The sequence below is a fragment of the Ascaphus truei genome, chromosome 1 (genome assembly GCF_040206685.1).
Source record: "Ascaphus truei isolate aAscTru1 chromosome 1, aAscTru1.hap1, whole genome shotgun sequence".
Classification (NCBI taxonomy): Eukaryota; Metazoa; Chordata; class Amphibia; order Anura; family Ascaphidae; genus Ascaphus; species Ascaphus truei.
Genome location: NC_134483.1, coordinates 227443128 through 227463857, shown reverse-complemented (window position 1 = coordinate 227463857; position 20730 = coordinate 227443128). Strand labels below are relative to the sequence as shown.

The 20730-nt window shown below is 47.4% G+C and overlaps 2 protein-coding genes across 3 annotated transcripts in view; one reads left to right on the top strand and one right to left on the bottom strand.

Annotated features, from left to right (window-relative positions):
• Positions 1 to 18649, bottom strand: part of TMEM232 (transmembrane protein 232) — a 593400-nt gene extending 574751 nt beyond the window's left edge. For both annotated transcript variants that reach the window (XM_075601904.1, XM_075601914.1), the window contains exon 1: positions 17957 to 18649. The gene's annotated coding sequence lies outside the window, so the exon portion shown is untranslated. The remainder of the gene's footprint in view (positions 1 to 17956) is intronic.
• SLC25A46 (solute carrier family 25 member 46) overlaps positions 18191 to 20730 on the top strand; it is a 29834-nt gene continuing 27294 nt past the window's right edge. The window contains exon 1 of the mRNA XM_075601926.1: positions 18191 to 18654. Within this exon, the coding sequence (XP_075458041.1) occupies positions 18363 to 18654 (292 nt within the window). The 5' untranslated portion in view covers positions 18191 to 18362. The remainder of the gene's footprint in view (positions 18655 to 20730) is intronic.

The window sequence follows — 20730 nt, the reverse complement described above, 5'->3', positions numbered from 1 at the left end:
CAGAGATAAGACCACGGACCGCATCTCATCCCGGTTTTACTGGCCAGGCATACATGGTGACATCATGAAACTATGTGAGACATGTCCTGAATGCCAGTTAACTAGCCAAAAAGGACAGAAGCCGGCTCCCTTGGTCCCTCTGCCCTTGGTAGCTGTCCCATTTGAGAGAATTGGGGTAGATCTGATTGGACCTTTAGAACCCTCTGCGAAGGGACATAAATTTATACTCGTTGTTGTAGATGATGCCACCAGATATCCTCAGGCCTTTCCCCTGAGATCAGCCACTGCTAAACAGGTTGCTCACAGGCTGTTAGAACTGTTCTCTAGGGTAGGACTTCCCCAAGTAATGTTAACTGACCAGGGAACAAATTTCATGGCAAAGTTAATGCAGGATGTCCTGAAGTTATTGGAGGTCAAATCCGTCCGGACCTCAGTCTACCATCCTCAGACTGATGGATTGGTAGAGAGGTTTAACCGTACTTTAAAAACCATGCTCAGGAAGTTTGTGGACACTGAAAAGCGAGCTTGGGATGAACTTCTCCCTTTCCTGTTGTTTGCGGTACGAGAAGTTTCCCAATCATCCACAGGCTTCTCCCCGTTTGAGCTCCTATATGGACGCCAACCTCGGGGTATTCTCGACCTACTGAAAGAAACCTGGGAGGAGGAGCCCTCCCACTCCAAGAATACCCTTCAGTATGTCATAGACCTTAGAAACCACCTAGACATGATAGGTCGGTTTGCTAAGGAAAACCTCAAATCTGCTCAAGAACGTCAAGAGAGGCAGTACAACCAAAATGCCCGCTTGACGGTCTTCCAACCTGGGGACCAAGTGATGCTACTACTACCGACATCAGAGAGTAAACTCCTCCTTGCGAAATGGCAGGGTCCTTTCCAAGTTCTCCGCCGCACCGGGGAGGTGAACTATGAGATCTCTCAACCAGGGTCCAGGAAGGGTAAACAAATCTACCACGTAAACCTCCTGAAACCCTGGAAAACGATGAGATCGCTGTTCATCCACTCTCGGGAAGGAGAGACGGATTTGGGTCCACAGCTTCCAAAGGGTAGTACGTACAATGACCATCAGGTTCCCATGAGAGGGCAGTTAACAACGGAACAAAGGTCAGACCTACTAGAATTATGTGACCAGTTCCCAGATGTTTTTTCTGAGCTGCCAGGGCAGACTAATTTAGTGTCCCATAGGATTGAGACAGAACCTGGCGTAAAAGTACGGTCCCGTCCCTATAGATTGCCAGAGGGCCAAAAAGACCTGGTAGAGAGGGAGATAATAGATATGTTGGAATTGGGCGTGATCGAGGAGTCCCACAGCGAATGGTGTAGTCCTATAGTGTTGGTCCCTAAACCAGATGGGAAGGTGAGGTTTTGCGTGGATCTGCGAAAGGTAAATGCTGTATCCAGATTTGATGCATACCCAATGCCTAGGGTGGATGAATTGCTTGACTTTCTTGGTAAAGCAGAGTATATCTCCACCCTGGAACTCACGAAAGGATATTGGCAGATACCTCGAGCGGAAGAATCCAAATGCAAAACTGCCTTCGCCACCCCTCTCGGTTTATACCAATTTGTCACTATGCCATTTGGGTTACATGGGGCTCCAGCCACGTTCCAAAGGTTAATGGACAAGGTACTACGACCCCATAGGGCATATGCCCCGGCCTACTTGGATTACATTGTCATCTATAGCAGACACTGGCAGTCTCCTATAAAAAGGTTAAGGGCAGTCCTAACGTCCTTAAGAGAAGCAGGGCTCAATGCAAATCCAAAAAAATGTGCCCTGGGTAAATCCACTACAAAATACTTGGGCTATGCTGTTGGGGGAGGGATAGTAAGGCCACTAGCTAGCAAGGTGGCCGCCATAAAGGAAATTCCCACCCCACAGACAAAGACACAGGTCCGCTCCCTTTTGGGGTTAGCAGGGTATTACAGGCGGTTTATCCCCAATTTTTCAGAAATTTCTGCACCCCTAACAGATCTGACAAAAAAGAGTGCCCCGACCCAAGTTAAATGGTCTTTGGAGTGCCAAGACGCCTTTGACATGCTAAAAAAGTGCCTGTCAGAGGGCCCCGCTCTTCGGAGCCCAGATTTTAAAGAGCCCTTCATCATCCAGACGGATGCATCAGAGGTAGGACTGGGAGCAGTGCTGTCCCAGCAATTTGATGGTGTTGAACACCCCATACTGTTTATCAGCCGGAAGCTGTTCCCAAGGGAAGTGAAGTATTCCGTCATTGAGAAGAAGTGCCTCGCTGTAAAATGGGCAATTGAGGCCTTGAGACATTGTCGCCGGAGTACACTTCACCCTGGTCACTGACCATGCGCCCTTGAAATGGTTAAACACCATGAAGGACACAAACTCAAGGTTGACCAGGTGGTATATGGCCCTCCAACCCTTCTCTTTTGATATACAGCATAGACCTGGAAAGGACCACGGAAATGCCGATTTTTTGTCAAGAGAAGGAATGGAGGGTCGGGCTTCAGCCGTGTGGGACCCTAGCCACACACAAACAGGGGAGGTATGTGACAGGGTGAAGTCAACCCCTATCAGTTATGCCTGGGAGACATATGTCTGAGTGCTTCATCCAGCACTCAGAAGGTTATCTCAGGAGGAAGCTAGGTAATCAGGATGTAAGCTGACACCTGATAACCAGCAAGGTATAAAAGGATGTTGTTACTGGCAGTATCTGCCTGCCTTAGACCAGAGAACTCTGCTATGTGAGCTGCTAGCCAGACGGATTCACCAACTAACTCTTTCAACCAAAGTAAGAATTGTTCATTTGTTTTCCTGACTGCTTAATATACACTTACGGTTTGGTAAATGGTTTAGCCAGCCAGCCTGCTAGATAGGCCTGGAGTGTTAGACAGTTCTCCCAATGTGGAGCAGGTTTTGTTTTGGTGTTTAAAGGGACAGTGTACCCACATGTTATGTTATGCTGTGGAGAAATAAAGCCACTGAACGTTTTCATTATCCTGAAACTACACGTGTGGACTGTTCCCTGACTGCGGCTACAGGCCGTCCTGCCACAATCATCCAAAAACCAGCTACATTACGGGGTATGCAAACCCCCACCAACGCGTTTCGAGCATAAGCTCTTAAGGTGAGTCACCTTGAGAAAGAGCTTACGCTAGAAACGCGTTGGTGGGGGTTTGCATACTCCGTAATGTAGCTGTTTTTTGGACAATCTATTAAATATTTTCATTTTTTATGGGCACACGCTCTCTTGGACATCATTTATCTCTTTTGTTTCCTGAGTACTAGTGCCTATTTTTTCCTACCACCTTGTGTTACTTGCTTCAGAAAAAACGGAAGCACACCCCCTGCTGCGGAAGAAGGTTTGGAGCCATGAGGATATCACCAACCCTAACATGAGTTTATTCATTATCACATTGCAAATCCTCCATTCCGATACTATGTTAGGACACTTTATTGTGAGGTCTCTTATTACATTGCTTGTGGAGACCCTAGCATGCTAGTCGGATTATAATGGAGGAGTGATCACTACTACGTTTGTACCACGTTTTTATGGGTTGGCTAATCCCCAATTCATTATTCAGGGGTGTGTACCACAGGAACCTTCATTGAACTTTATTTTTGTTCTATACAATTGATTGGCTTTTTTGCAGAGCACAACACATTTTTTTTTCCCTCCTGGAAACCGCATCACAGCGCTCCAGCACATCCAGGCATTCATCAAGGTCAGCAAAATCCGTGGAATCTAATGTGTCCAGCACAAGCGCAAAGGCCATCCAGGAGCGAGCCAACGCAGAGGCCACACGGGCAAGGGCCGCATACGCTCAGAAAGAGGCAGCCATGAAACTAGAAAGGGCCTGCATAGAACAGGAGGAGCAGACAGCCACTACCACCGCTGCGCGTAAAAAGACAGAGGTGGATGTGAACTTAGAGGCCCTAAATCAAGAGAGGAAAGCCGCTGCCACCATAGTCCAAGCCGAAGTCCTAGAAGCGGCCGCGAGACAGGATGGCGGGAGCAACCGTACAGACGGATAGCCTCAGAGGATCCAGTCCAACGCACTAAAGACTATGTGAGGAGCCTCTTCAGCATAAACACCTGCGCACAATTTCAACACGACGAGGGTGACACAAAGACACCGAAGACTTGCTAGGTCCATGTGGAAAAGACGCTGTTCCTTCAAGGGTACATGCTACCTGGGATAGCCACAGCCGCAACAGTGATCCACATGCCAGCGCGCACATGGATGGACTACAACAGGCTCACAATCCAGGTACACCCACACGGGAGAACGCAGCCCCTCACACGTCCACCCCAAGGAAGAGGCGACTGAAAGGACCCTCCCGGCAACTATCTCGGAACGCGACCAACACACCGATGCCTCAGGCCTAACTGACATGGGCAAGTACATAATCCGGCATGACATGGTACAAACAGGACTTACCAACTTTGACGACCGTCCTGAGAACTACCGAATATGGAAGTTCACATTCAAAGACACAATCAAGAGTCTGGGCTTCTCAATGGAAGAACTCAGCCTACTAACCAAATGGCTGGGGAAAGAATCCATCCATACAACACGCGGAGACTTAGGGCAGCAAACGTGAACCACCCCCAAGTAGGTCTTGACCTAGTATGGGAAAGGCTAGAGGAGTGCTACGGTAACCCCGAAGCAGTCGAAGACGCACTCTTCAAAAGAGTCGAGGACATTCCTAGAATCACAGCCAAGGACTACTCGAAGTTACAAGAGCTTGGAGATCTGCTGCAGGAGCTGGAGTTTGCAAGAACAGACCAATCTCTGACAGGTCTCAATGTCCTAGACTCAGCTCGCAGTGTGAGACCCATCTTGGAGAAGCTACCCTACAACCTCCAAGAAAGATGGACGTCACAAGGCTCCAAATACAAAAGGGAGAAGCAAGTCGCCTTCCCTCCCTTCTCATTCTTCTTGAGCTTCATCCGCGAAGCGGCAAGGACAAGAAAGATCCCAGTTTCATCTTAGGTGCGCTGACCACATACAGTGCAAGCAACCTGAGGAATGAAAGGCCAGCGGCGAGATACGGTAATGCTAGAACGCCTATCTCGGTCCACAGGATGGACGTGTCCCCCGTGACCCAAACAACTCCCGACCAGTCGGTCGTCGGAGACAAGAGACCAAGGGACCCAAACAGGGAATGTCCCATTCACAAGAAGCCACACCAACTTAACAGGTGCTTTTGGTTCAGGATGTAGTCCCTAGAGGAACGCAAGAAGTTACTCGGAGAGTTCGGAGTCTGCTTCAGGTGCTGCGATTCCACAACTCACCTAGTCAAAGACTGTAAAGAAGCCATCAAATGTGCAGTGTGCAAAAGTGACAAGCACGTAACATCTCTACATCCAGAGGCGCTGACACTCCACCAACTCAACAATCCATTCTCCATAGCAGAGCATGGCGGGGAGGAAGGAGAAGGAGAGCCAACATCTGTCATGTCTCAGTGCACCGAGGTATGCGGAAAAGGATGTGACAAAAGGTCCTGCTCCAAAATATGCCTTGTCGCAGTGCACCCCCAGGGACAACCTGAGATGGCTATTCGGATGTATGCAATCCTCGATGATCAAAGTAACAGATCATTGGCGAAGACGGAATTTTTCAACTTATTCAACGCACAAGACAATGCCTCGCCCTACATCCTCAGAACCTGTCCAAGGGTAACTGAGACAAAGGAGAAGAGCAAATGGCTACATCAAATGTTCAGTGGACAACAGAGTGAAATAGCTCTCACCACACTCATCGAGTGCAACCACATGGCGGCAAACAGGGATGAGATTCCCACACCAGACGTGGCACTCAATCACCTACACCTCAGAGGAATAGCCAACTACATCCCGCCGATTGAACAAGGTGCCAAGATCTTGCTGGTGCTCGGCAGTGTAAGGAATCGGGGGCCACGTCCCCTGCGACGTGACCCCTCCTTACCCACTACCAGTACTGCAGCTGCCGCTGCCTCTGCCCCCATTGCTACCCTTGCCGCCGCACGGCACTTATTGCTACTCACTTCACGGCCGCCATCTTGGATTCTCGCGCCGGTGTTACAGAGCGCGCATCTTATCCCTGGCACTTGTAACGCGCGCGCCATGCCTGCCTCCTGCCGCCCGCTCAGCCCGGGATTTCTTGCCACGCCCCCTGCACTCTCAGCTGAGCCCTGTTACTCCCAGCCTCTCAGGAGCTGCTCCTCATCAGGCCCCCGTCCGGATTGGTGGATACCGCTTTAAATACCCTGCTCTGTCACTTCCTCCTTGCTCTGCATAGCTCCTTGCTTTCTGTGTAGCCTGGAAACTGTGTCGTGCTCCTGTTTGTCTTTACCTCTACTGATTTGGACTGACTTGTCTGACTTCCCCCTCTGGCTCCCGACTTCGGCTTACCCATCACGATTCTTACCTCTCAGACCATCGGACATGGTAACGGATTTGACTACGGAACTCTCTATACCCCTGGACTCGGCAAGTACAAAGACTATTCTAATCTTAACCCAGGCCTGGCCACGCTACAACCACATCCCGGATCCGCTCCCTCTGCTGTCGGTGTGTATATTCAACATCCCACCTCAGTACAGGGGACCGGTCAGGTCTGCGGGCTGCACAGCGTGACAGGCAGGGACATCCTGAGCATGCACAAAGTCCATAAACAGCGCAATGGACCCCACAACATTCCATTCGCCCAAAGACTTGACCTAGGTTGGGTGATAGTGGGCAACGTATGCATTGACAAAGGGAATGAACCAGACTATGTTGACGCCCGCAGAACAGTGATAACAGAATGTGGGCACGCATCCCTCTCCGAACTATGTCTTGGCCATCTCCAAGTGACAGGAAGGCCAAGTGAGGAGAAGAAACAAGGTCATACCCCTGAGATCAACAAAAACATCTTCGCATCAGGGGAATGTGACAATGGCCTAGGATGCTCAGCTGTCCAGACCACTAAGGATGATGAGTCGACTCCACTGAAGGAAGAAAGTAACCTCCTGAAGGTGACCAACAAAAGGATCGTCCAAAGAAAAAGGAACAATCGGGCGGTCCTCCTGCGAACAATAGCACAGCTAAGTCGCACAGTCATTCCTCTCCGAAGAATACCAAGTGGCAAAGCAGCCAACCGCCACAGCTGGCATAGCCGCAAAAGATTGCGCTCTGTAAGTGAAACTACAGGGGCAAAAAGACTGTCCTCTCACACGCCTAAAAAGAGACAGTCGCAGAGACATTTCACAAAAGGATTTACAAGGACAAAAGAGACTGTTCTTCGTCATGTCCAGGGAGAAAACAACCTCCTGAGGGCAGTTAACAAAGAGACACAAAGGCGTATCACCAAAATACGTAGAGACGTTCTCGTGCAAGAGAAATGTACTGATGAGTTAGGGTGCACAGCGTTCCAGACAAAAAGGGACGATGACAAGCAAGCACCATTGATGGAAGATGGAGAATTCCTGAGGTTAATAGATAAGGCGCTCTTCAAGGACGGATCGGGCAGTTGGGTGACCCCGCTACCATTTTGTACGCCAAGAAGACGCCTCCCAAACAACAAGGAACATGTCATCTCTAGACTCACTTCGCTCCACCGAAACCCACAAAGGGAGCCGTAGACCAAGAATCAAATTGTGGTCTTCACGCGGAAGAGATTCCTTTGCGGACACGCAGAGCCAGCGCCTTCACTGAAGGAAGGTAAAAAATGCCAGCACCTCCCATCATCTGGTGTCCACCACCATCAGAAACCCGGTCAGATCTGGGTAGCGTTCAGCTCCAATGCTCAGCACCAGGAAGCCTTTCCAAACGACGCCCTACTCACTAGACCAGACTTGTCAGACAGTCTTCCAGGAGTGTTGATCCGCTTCCACAAGGAGCCAAAAGCTATCTCCTTCCGCCAAACACCAGGTGATAGAGTGACAGACTACCACGACTGGCACATCCACAAGGTGATGCCCTCTGTAGAGAAAACTACAGAGACAAAGGGACTGTTCTCCCTGGAAATTTAGAAGAAAACAATGCCAGAGACTTTTGCACAAAGACATTGTGGTGCAACTAGCTAACCTGGAGCGGTGCATCCACCTGGCATCCCTTACTAAAAGACTTTGGCAAAAGGATTTGAAGCCAGTGGTACCGGCCGGTATCACCTCGTCATGTGGATATGAACTCTGCATTGTTATGTTATGTACTGTTATCTATTCACATATGTTCCACATATTTTTTCATATAGTGGTATCTCCAGATACCAGACGGGGAGTGTCCTGGAACAGGATTTCATATTTTTCTGTCTCCCTTTGCAGCTCAAAGGATTCATGTCTCCCTAGTTTGGCTGCCTGTTATTTTCCCTGTCCCAGCAGCTAGCTGCATGTGGAAGACAACATTATCGATACATACGTTGTTTACACAGCCCTAGTCAGTGTTGGTTGCCCTAGCAACCTCCTATTCTCCTAGCTGAGAGTGGGCTATTCCCAACCCCCTTGTCTTGCTGACAGTCAGTCTGTCCCTGAAGGCTATTCCTGTTACCCAGATTCCCCCACACTTTCTTTTAATTCCTGACTCTGGCTGAATGAGTACCCTTCTATACTACACTCCTCTTGGCAAGGCCATTTCCTTTTTACCTGCCCTTAACTACAAAGCACCTATAAAGAAGCACTCTCCCATAACTACATAACATCCACAAGTGCCTCTATATATTGACACCTTTCCAATAAAGTGAAGAAAACGTAGCAGGACTTGGTGTGCTTTGGAAAGAGGACTGAGTTAAAGCTAACTGAAGCTATTCACACATCACACGTGACCCTGGTTTCAGGATAAATGTAGCTAATCATTTGTCAGTGTGCATATTGTATTGATGCACATATTTAATGCGAGAAAATAAATACAATTATGTGAAATCGTCACTTAGAACTGAACCTTTAACACATAAAGATAATTATTCTGACAGCGGTGACATATGAATAAAAGACAGGGGTGCCCAATGCTGCATCCAATTGACAAAACATATAAAGTAATAAGTATAATAATAATAATATTTCCTTGGTTATTTAGTTAAACCCTTTGGCCAAAGCGTCATAAGCCTGCATACCACGTCAAGGTAAACCAAAATGAATGTAGGTCCTAACACTAAACCGTGAACCCTTCCTTTTACCTCTGTATGAGGGGAAGCAATCACAGTGTGACGATGCACGGAACACGCCCCCTGCGTCGCGTCCCCTCCTTACCTGTTGAACTTCTGATCGCCTCCCTCTAACTGCGAATCAAGATTATCTGATGTCTGTCGGTGTTCTGAACTTTTCCCTGCTTCCGCAGAGGCCGCGCCGCTGTTACGCCCCTGCCTTGTCTTCTCTACAGGAAGTGAGTTAAAGCATACTGAAGCAAGCGACGCCATCTTGCTTTCTGGCAAATCCTGCCCTCTTCCTCCTGACAGGAAGTAAGCCTCACTCTGACTCTCATTGCTATCAGCTGCCCTTTAAATAAGTCAGTTGCTACCTGCCCTGTGCCCTGCAAGTACCACCATCACATGCTGTTCCTGCCTGGACGTCCTTGGGATCTTTACTCATCTCCTTTGGATTCCGGAAGACTGGGACAGTCACTCATTCTACCACTGAGGTTAGTTTATCGTGCGGGTAGTGTAGGACCTGCTGATTAGGGTTTACCTTGATGTGGTAGCAGGCTTACAATACTTTGGTCAAAGCATTCAACTAAAGAACCCTTACTTTGAATTTAGTATTGCTGCACTCTTCTGTTACTGGCACTATGCCTTTAAGGAGGCTGGACGTCCTCCAAGAAGCAATTCTATTGTGACCTTGTTCTCTGGACTCTTTCCTCCCCTGCTCCTCACTAGTGGCAAACCCCACACCCTGCTGTAGTGTCTGGGGGCGCGCGCATTCTCCTGCACGCGGCGCGTTCACGTGCACCGCTCCCCAGCTGCGCAGCAACTTCTACTATTCCGTGTCTCTTGCGGCTTCCCACCTCGCTATCGGGTCTCTTCCCTTCTCTCGGCTTGTGCGTGGGATCACAACCTTAACACACAGTGAGTTTAGTCCATTCACCAACATGCTAGAACCTCCCAAGTTAAAAAGGTGGAGAGGGGTGAGCTCTGGGAGGAGGGGCCATTTACCTCCAAGCAACTGTTACCAGTCAGGAACTAAATTAACACACACATTCCCAGCACGCTCTAACTCCAACACCCACCACATTATATATCTATATCTATCCATCACAAGTCTGGTTGGTCATTTGTAACTTTTTCTGGAACTGCTCTACCTTTGTTCATTTATATATACACATGTGTAGCAAGAGAGAGGGAGAGTACGATTCAGGAAGACATCAATCTTCATTTCTATTGTGACCACTTCACCCTGACCGCTGGAGCCTGACTTAGGCAGTAGTAGTTTTAGACCTACCATCTTAATAGAGGTAACTGCACTAAGTGTGTTATGGAACGAGAGCTGCAAAAAAAAGGGCTAGCTGAACCTGTCCCTGGTAATTAAAATGTGGTTTTTTTTTATTTACACTGCACCATGACATCCAATTTGTACAAGAGCTGGTGTTATTAATGAGATAAAATAAAGCAATATGTCTCTGCATTTCCTTGATTAGTTTCTACTGCAATACTTAAAACTTTCATTTTGTATTCTGATTGCAGAATTTTCGTTTGAAGCCACTGCCATCTAGTGATACAATATCAGGTGTGCACTTTGTTAAATAAAGTTTAGAAGTGATTTTAAGGGGTGTTAATATTAAATACAATATTATTAATAACTCCCAATAGATGTGATCATTAGAGATGTGCAAATGTCCTTGTAACAGGGTCTTATCACTATTTGAGAGAATCTGCCTCTAAATCCAGCAGTGTGCTGGTTAATTGCACACAGTAATCAACCGGACTCCACCTGGCTCTTAGAAAAATCCTGATGTGAGAAACAGAAGAGAGAATAATTAGCTCACATTTGGGCTGACATAAGGAGAAAGAGGACTGCAGATATTTCCTTAGCCCACAACTGGGCTGACCTGAGGAAAATATGATGTCTTGATGCACACAAAAGGACTGTATGCTGACAGCAAGACAAGGGGCCAAGACCTCTATACCTGGACACAGAGAGTGCCATAGCACAAAAGGATGCTGACCCAGGAGAACAGCAAGGCCTTCCCCTACAGCTACAACAACAGAAACAGATAAGAGACTTTCTTGTTGAACTGTTGTGTGTGTGTATATGTTTAGGGTGGTAACCAGCTTAGCTACCCACCCAGTTAGAAAGGGCTGGAGTAAAGGTTTAGTTATTCTCCAAAGCGGAGTAGGCCTTTATTTTGTTTCTTTTTGTATATTTTGCCTTGTTAAAGGAACAGGCGCAATAAAGCAAGGATTTAATTTCACCCTAATCGGTCTCCATTAAATGTACCTCTGCACACATCTCTTACAGTCCTCAAATGTGGAGACAAAATCTTTCGGAAATTTTTCACGGAAACATTCCTCAATATTTTGCCAATTTCACCATAAGTTAGTCACTTTTCGGAAAGTGGCAGTATAAAAAGTGTATATTTATAAGGACTTCTGTCCTGCCCAATCCATAAAAATGTATCAAAGACATGATGGTGACAAAAAGGGCCGTAGGATGGTTAAAATAAAGGTTAAGCCCTGTCCTGCTGTCCCTTTAATCTGTGTTACTGCCCATGACTCAAGGGTTATTGTAAGGCACTGGGATTGCTTATGTATGTGTAGCACAGTTTCCCCCATCCTATGGGAGATATGGCGGCTACTGTGTGAGTGGTGCTTTACCTGTGGCTTACAGGAGGCCTGAACCTCCGCTGCTGGGAGCCTGGGGTGTACCTGATCCGTCTGGTGACAGGGCCTCCACCTGTGCGGGATCCTACTATGTTGGATAACCCCATCACAGGACCCAATGCAATAATACACACACACTGATAAAGATAACAGCCAAACCAAATAGACCACGCATGACCGTAACCCCACAATGTCCTCTAACACAATGTCCACACTCAGATGGGATCAAATTGTTACCTTCTCAGGGCTTCAACCCTCAGTCTGGGTGTGACACTTTCAAAATAGCATTCTGTGGCTGATAGCTATTCCACAGACATGTATACTGAGTATCCCAAGCCACACTGACATCCAACAGTACCCCCCTGAGAGCTGTAATAGCCTCTGATTCTAGCTAGTGCGATCCTGCACGGCCCACATCTGTAAAACCTATTAAATAACAGGTAAGTATGTTACAGTGTATTACTCCAAAGAATAAAGAGGGGTAAGTCCCCAAACAAATCAAGGGGTCTTGGTCTGGCAGTGGGTAGGGAAAATGCAGAATCACTGCATAAATCACTACAGAGTTACCAAGTGCAAGCAGCTGCTGTAGTAATGGTGTCATGTGCTGAGATTCATTGAATCTAAGTATCAAATTGTTACCTTCTCAGGGCTGCAACCAACCGTCTGGGTGTGACACTTTCAAAATAGCATTCTGTAGCTGATAGCTATTCCACAGACATGTATACTGCGTATCCCAAGCCACACTGACATCCAACAGTACCCCTGAGAGCTGTAATAGCCTCTGATTCTAGCTAGTGGGATCCTGCACGGCCCACATCTTTATTAGCTAAACTAGGAGCAAATCCTTCAGACGGTGGATGAAGACTGACCAGGCTACTGCTAGCCTGGTTGCGCTATGACGTCACCCGACACGTGTTTCGTTCCAGGGTGGAACTTCTTCGGGGGACTTACCCCTCTTTATTCTTTGGAGTAATACACTGTAACATACTTACCTGTTATTTAATAGGTTTTACAGTTTTTCTCTACCCTGAGTGAGAATTTGCTCACTCTTGTTTGATAGTACATGCACTATCATAGGTTTTAAATAGTTGATTTTTATCTGTTTTCTATGTGTTTATTAAAACTTTATTATTTTGACTCAAGTGAGTGCATCAGCAGGGATCTCTGCTTTCCTCTATTTAGTCACCTATTAAACACATACGTCTCCTGAAGGAGACCAACTATTGTGCCATAAGGCACTCTAGTGACACCTCATTGATAAAGGACCCCCACGGTCCGAAACGCGTAGGAGCTACTGTCTCACCCTTTGGGGTATGTTTTTGTGAGGGTTGCTGAATAAATAGACTTTATATTTTTACACCACCTGGCTCTCTGGCAGTGCACTGTTTTGCTCTTTTTTCTCTTGCATCATAGGGCACACCTGTGTGCACCTGCAGCCAATCGAATTACACTTCCTGGTTCCACCCTGGCTTGCTATTGGAGGCTCCTCCTTTATATACCTTCACTCTGAAGTCAGTCATCGCTGAGCAGTCATTGTGGCGCCGTGCCTTGCCACATCCTTGTTGCTTGTCCTGTCTTGCCTTGTATGCTGTTTACCGCTTGTTGTCTGAACCCTGCTAGCTCCTTGAACTCCGCTTCTCTCTACTCCTGATCCGGCTTGTACGACGATTCTCCAGTCTCCGGTCCTGACCTTGGCTAAGTACTCCAACGATCCTACATTCTCCTATCCTGAACCAGGCAAATGTACCCAGACAATCCGATACTCTCCAATCCTGAACCTGGGTACGAACTACGACGATCCGAAACTCTCCACACCTGAACTTGGCAAGTACCGTAACCATTCTCCAATCTATAACCCTGACCTGGCTTGAACGCCTGCCGAAACCTCCTTGCTCCTACCAGCACCTGTTCCTGCCTCACCTGCAACCACCGGCAACCGCCGGATGTACCCGCGCCCCTCCACAGCGGATCCGGAGGTAAGAGGGGCATGGGGAGCCCAGAGGGGGACCTAGCAACATATGTATTTTCCAAAATCATGTAAAAATGTAACACTTTATTGTATGTGAAAGTACAAGTTCTGTTCTGGGCTGTTTATGGATGCTTTTACAAATGTGGGGCTGTAGTACCACCTAGCTGGACATTGGACCCCTTACACCCTCAGAACCATGCCTCCCTGCTCTATTTTTCTATGGTGGGGGAGGGTGCCCATGCATGGGCACGTAGGCCCCTATTTGCGGGTTGTTTTCCCAGACTTTAGAGAGTGGGGAACAAAAGCCAGTGTCCATGGAGGTTACAAAGGGCACCCGCTGTATTCGCACACAGCCCAAAAGCGGAGCTGTTTTCAGGGCTGCAAAATCGGCGCCATCTCATCCACCCTCATGATTGATTTACATGTCTCTGTTACAAATAACACCAAAAAAAGTCATGTTATGCTAGAATGATTCCTTAGTTATAATTTTTCTTCTAATACAGAGACCATACCATCATTTATTTGCTTGAATGTTTCCACTATAGTTTCAGAGGCAATGAGTAGGATCATTATTGTATTAAAAAGGTGCTATAACATACATTACAAAAATTGGAATAAAATTAGTTTTGCCAGTACAATACTTTAACAGGTAAAATATGTTGAGCAACATTTTAAAACTTCAGTGTAGAAAAAACAATATCTTTCAATTATATCTTATATAGCCTGGTCCCCCCTTTTGGTCCCCTTAACCTGCTGCGGACGCGGGTGGACCCGCGGCTGGTGCGGGCGCCGAAGGAGGCAGAGGCCTCCCCACCGATAGCCAGGATGGCAAGCGGGTCGCCGGAGGTCCGCACCATTTTATTGTTTGCCACGCATGCGCGAGACTGGCGCATTAAGCCATTAAGGGGATGCGCGCATGCGCAGGCCAATAGCGACAGCCATTACATGAAGCTCCGCAGAGGAACTACATTACCCAGAATGCTCTGGGAGTATGGACATGTGGGGCCAGCACAGCCAATCGGGCTCCAGGATTCCCCTGCTCACAGCTTTGTTACATTTGGCACGCTGAGGACCGCGCAAGTCTGAAGAGGGAGCTGGAACAAGTAGGTAATGTCCAGGGAGCTGTGCTGCCCTGGACTAGGCCTAGCTTATCCCCTCTTAGGCCAAAGGTAGACCCTGAGTCCCAGTGAGATGGTGGCTGCTTCAGGGACAGGCCCTTTAGATAGGGACACTGCCCCAATTAGAATCTATAGTGTCAGGGACACAGTGACAACGTATACTACTTGTGGCCTGTGTCTGGGCTCTGACCACCCACGCAAGGTATAAAGACTCTATTCATGGTGGGACACTCGGGCAGGAGTCCCCCCCCCCCCACCCCGTAGAGGCGTATGCCATCGCAGACGACGGCACAGGACAGATGGGCCCCTTTCTACAGTCAGCGTTGCCAGGTGCTGGAGCACCTGGCAGATATCAAACAGTCAACAAGTGCACAAACTATACACTCTTACTGTTGGCAACGCTGTAACACACACGTGGGCTGGGAGAGACAATTGGGGATGGAGAACACTGGGACACTAGTGCCCCCTGCACCCGAGTATTTTAGAGGTACTGCATATCAGTGTACATGTATGTATGGTCTAATCGTATTACTGTCTCTGAGTATAATTTGCATGTTCAGTAAACCTATTTCCATATACTGTGTGTGTATTATTGTATTGGGTCCTGTGAAGGGGTTATCTGGCACTGCCCGGATCCTTTGCAGGTGGAGGCACTGTCACCGGAACAACCAGATACACCCAGGCTCCCTGCAGCGGAGGGTCAGGCCTCCTGTGAGCCTACAGATAAAACACACCACGTTACACTCAGTAGCAGTCTCATCTCCCAGATAGTGGGGAAAGAGATCTATATTTGGAGGTGCTGCTGAGATTCTGACCTGGGGTGCCCGAATTAGCAGTTAAATTAGAGAAACCAAACACGAACACCATGTTTGTATCCTCCCAGCAAGAGGTCCACAACTAGGCCTTAGAACTCCACGAACCGCCGCGCCACGTGGGAGGAGTCCCCGCCCTTACATCTATGATGACCATCCGCGACCATTCAAGAAACTCTCCTGGTCTGGACGCCGCCAAGATCCTAGGTCGAAAATATGACCCCACTTATCGTTGGAGTGTAGTACTACTGGCCACCGAGCAAGAAATAGGTATGGAAGATCCCCCTAAGGCCCTAAATCAATCAGAGTCCCTGCCCGAGGGTTGCCTACTCATATACCCATGGCTACCATCTTCCCTGGCTGCATCCACCCCAGGACCCTCGTCGGAGGTCCCCTATCAGGCTGAGGCTTCCACCTCTTCCTATATCTCCAAGGGATGGATGACCAAAGCCCTGGTCTCAAGTACCCCAACTCGGTCAGACGTAACAATACCCCGGGTAACCTACACGTTCAGTGCCATGCTAGAAACATCCCACTGAGCCGACAATTCACCACAGCCAGTCGGTATGAGAACAGTGCTATGCAGAATCCTCGCCAAGGGCCAGTCTACTACAGTCATCTCACAACTGGCGGCCCCGACCTGGGAGTGACCCTACCGCAAATAGTGAAGGCTTTAAACGATGTCGTCTCAGTCCCAGAACTATAGGAAACTCAAGGCTTTCTCCAGAGTAACACCCACTCCCGCGGGAGAAGGGATTGCGGCCTGGCTAGAAACACCCTAAAAGGTGTTGGAAGAGTGGTCATGCACCGAGACATTGAAGCGGCAGTGGATCATGGAGGGACTCGGCTACCTACGACGATCCGCATCTCTCCATCCCGACCTCAACAAAATACCTTGACGATCCGTTTCTCTCCAATACTGACCTCGGCTAAGTACCAAGACGATCGGCCTCTCTCCAATCCAGACCACGGCTAAGTACCTCCTAAGATCCGCTACTCTCCAACACTGACCTCAGCAAGTATTACTGACCTTCCAGACCTCTCCTACCCTGACCCGGCTACCTAAAGTTTAGGTATTCAACATGAGGTATACGTAATAAATAAAATTAGGTCCTAACCGATCCAATTTAAATTAAAACAGAATTGCATGTTTTTTTATTTATAACTCTTATTAGTAAATAGCAACTAACAGTGTAATATTACTTATAATAGCCATGCTGTGTATCTGTGCTGGGTCACATTCATTTTTAGGTTAATTGATTGCAACTTAATTCCACACTAACACTATTAATAGCTGCTTTAGTGTTTAAGTCAAGATGAATGTGGCTTACGATTTTTACGCACTTTGAATTGATGTAAATATAATTTGTTTAGTACATAACATTAACATCTGTATGCCTAGCGCATGTCCATTTCTGCGCACCAAAACAAATGAAAAACAAATAATTTTTGACACAGCTGGCTCAAATAGATACATTTGAGCATAGTTCATTCATAGGCGAACACAAGGACATTTCAAATTGAGTTTGACATGCACCAATTTTGCTCTTAGTACATTACATAGGCCCCTACATTTGAAGCCGCTTAAAATTGTGGTATGATTTGTTTTTTTAACTACAAAGACAAAATGTCCTCCATCTTTATACTTGTGTTATATTTGAGGAAAACCCATAACGTCCCTTTCCTCTGTTAACTTTTATTTATTTTAGAATTCATTGTACTGCACATACTGTGTGAATAGAACTAGATGCTTGAAGTGAATGTCATATTGCAATTCAAATAATACAACCATGTGCCATGAGACATTATACAAAACATTCATATACAATGTATGTGAAGCCTAAAGCAATATATACATTGTAATATAGCATTTTTTTAAAATAATCAATCAGTCCCTGCTCCCCTTTTTTCTCTTCCCTCCAATTTTTGTAACTACAATGTTAGTACATTGCCCAACCTTTATACACTAACTAATATTGTGTATATGGTTGGTACTGCAACGCCGTTACTTCAGCATCAACATAAGTGTCATTGTGTAATTGTATCCTCAATACAGTTCTAAAAATTTTTTTAGTTGATCAACATCCAACATGACGACAACTTTGAGGAGAAAGAAAAGGAGTTGATCTACTAAATCACAAATATGAGGCGGTATTCACTAATCTTGCTTATATTAATATGCGTTTCAATAGCAATGTATAGCAGGATAATAACAGACGAGATATTATTGCCCATGGTGCAGGGTCACTGGAACCTTAGAGCAGTCCTTCTTTCACACGTGACCGCCTCCCCTCACTCACCAGCGCCAGGCTCTGCTGCTCCCGCTCCCGGAGTCTGCTCTCTGTGCATGGGCCTGACAGTTACTAGGGACGCTGCCTGGTATCGTGGTGACGCGGTTAATCTTCCCGCCCATCCCTCAATTTCAACCAATCAAATGTAGGCGAACCATGGAACGGCCCAGTTAGACCGCAAGGATATGGGTAGCTCAGTCCTGTCAATCAAAAAAAAGACAGTACCAGTGAGAGCGGCGCATTTCCGCCTCCGTAGCCCAGGCAACTAGTTTGGACTACAATTCCCGGGATGCGAAGCGTCAGTGCTGTGTTACGTCAGTGCCTATTTGCTTCCTGCTCCCGGAAGATCCGGAGCTGTCACCTGCCGCAGTGACGTCAGTAATTTGCGTTGACTTGTAGCCCGTTATTACGCATCATGCAGCCCCGCCGGCCCGATGGCTTCGACGGCCTGGGATACCGGGGATATGCTTGGGGCCCGGGCCGGGCGGAGGAATCGCTGCTGCTGCCGCCTCTATCTCAACTGCCACCGCAACACGGCTTCCCAGCAAGGTCATTCAACTCCTCCGGGGAGCTGTCACAGCACTGGGTCACCACCCCGCCGGACATCCCGGGCAGCCGGAACCTGCAATGGGGGGAGAAAACCCCACAGTATGGAGGGGACAGCAACCCGGCCCCGCCCGGCCCGGGAGAGGAGAACAGCAGCGGCGGTGAGGACAAGGCACAATATACCTTATACCCTGTATAACAAACGGGACAGAGTGGGGGTGGGAGAAATAATTTATATATATATAATATACATATATATATATATATATATATATATACACACATACACACACACAGCTTTTTTTTCTGCGAAAAAAGATTGGGATACTGTGGTCCTGCAACAATCTTTTTGAGACACTGTTAACAAAGTAGCCATCTGTGCATGCGACTACTGTGTTAATGGCTTACACCGGACCAAAAGGAGCATATGGGTCCAGTGTAAGGCTATGGCCCCAGTCGGTGTGTGTGCGCGCGTTGGAGCGCCTGGCGGTGCGTGCTCCCGTTTCTGCAGTGATAAGAGGAATTCAGATTGATGGGGCGTGGCCATGACATCACGCTGCTTGTTCGCCTGCATTGGCTGAATGGTCACAGTGATGTGGCCGCCGCGCCAAAAGACACATTTTTTGCACACGCAGACTGCGGCTAGCCCCCTAGAGAGCCATCTCTTGCTCACACGCCGTCGTGATAACTGGGGACGAGGCCTAAGCTATTAAGACAGTAGCTGTCTGCGCATGCGTGAGCTGATGTAGACTACTGTGTTAATAGCATACACAGTTGCTGTATCCCCAGAAAATAAGCCTTTTGTGTATACAGTATATAAAAAACATTATAATTAAGGACTATATATGCAAATATGTATGAAACTAATATGGGCATTCACAGGTATTCCTCTAAAAATAAAGTGCTTTAATGTAAAGATCAACGTTTCTGTCCTCTTCATCAATGGTGCTCAAACGGTGGTGGGGGTGAGATTTTTCTGGGGTGGCACAGGCGGTTACAGAGGCCCCGCGCTCTTCCTCGAGGCATTTAAATTAAATGCCGGGGGATCACGTGAGGCCTCTGCAACATCAACTTATCGGGATTCAGCCGGCGTCTGACGTGTTAACATGGCAACGCTGCATCACATGATGCCGCGGGGTCATGTGGTGTGATGTCACACCACGTGGCGTCATGACGCTCTAGGAAGGTTAGAAGGGGGTGCTAACACTGGAGGAGAGCTGGCAGGGGGCGCAGCGCCAAAGGTTTGCGCATCCCTGCTCTACATTACAGCACTTTATCTTTGGAGAGAGACCTATTTGCCCAGATTTGTTTCCTGTATGAAAAGGCCAATTTAGTTTTTGAATATCGTGAGCCGCTTTTCCACTTTCAGGTTTCATGGTCTAACGTCTACATTTACTGTTTTTTTTCCTGGTCAAGAGATCAATTTTCCCTGTCTCAAAAAAACGTATTTAGGAGGCAATGAAAAGTAGATTTAACTTGAACGTTGACGAGGGACGCCTCTGTGATTTCCTTTCTGTCGGTTGTTCTGCAGTTAATAAGCCTGCTGAAGTCCGTGTGTGAGTCACTGTGTCTTGAACCCAAGGCCTCCCCTGCGGGCCAGCTAACTGAAAGTGAATTAAATGAAAGTGATACAGGAGCAAGTTACACTGAATGAAAGAGGGATGGAGGGACTTTACCTTAATTAACCCTCCGCCTCAGATTCATCAGACAAACTGGCAGTGGCAGGTGCTTTAACGGTTTTCAATATCACTTGAAGTTTTTTTTAATCAAAATCTAGAAAAACGGTTCTGTAAACGTTTCATGCCAAATTTGCTTTGCAGTATACCCCTTGGAGTTAGTTTTTAATATATATTTTTTTTTCTTCCTGTTTTTACAGACTTAACGTGACTAAACAGCCATTCCATGTTAACATTTGAAAAAGGAAAACTTAGGCTGCGCTTATACTGTAGTGCTGGCGACGCGCCATCACGTCAAAACAAATGCATTGTCGCCGTCGTCTGCGCTTATAGTGCACGCGACGGTGCTACCAAAAATCTGGTAGTCACTGATATTTAATTTTTTCGGCGACAGTCTCCCCTTGCGGCCAATCGGAAGCTTCTCCATGCCTCCTCCCTCCTCTTTTATGACGTCATTCAGCAACGTCGTCTAAACTTCCAAATACAACTCATCGCAATGACGACGGGTGACGTCATCAGTCTCGTCGCCGGCTGTATAAGCGCAGCCTTAGTATATTAAAA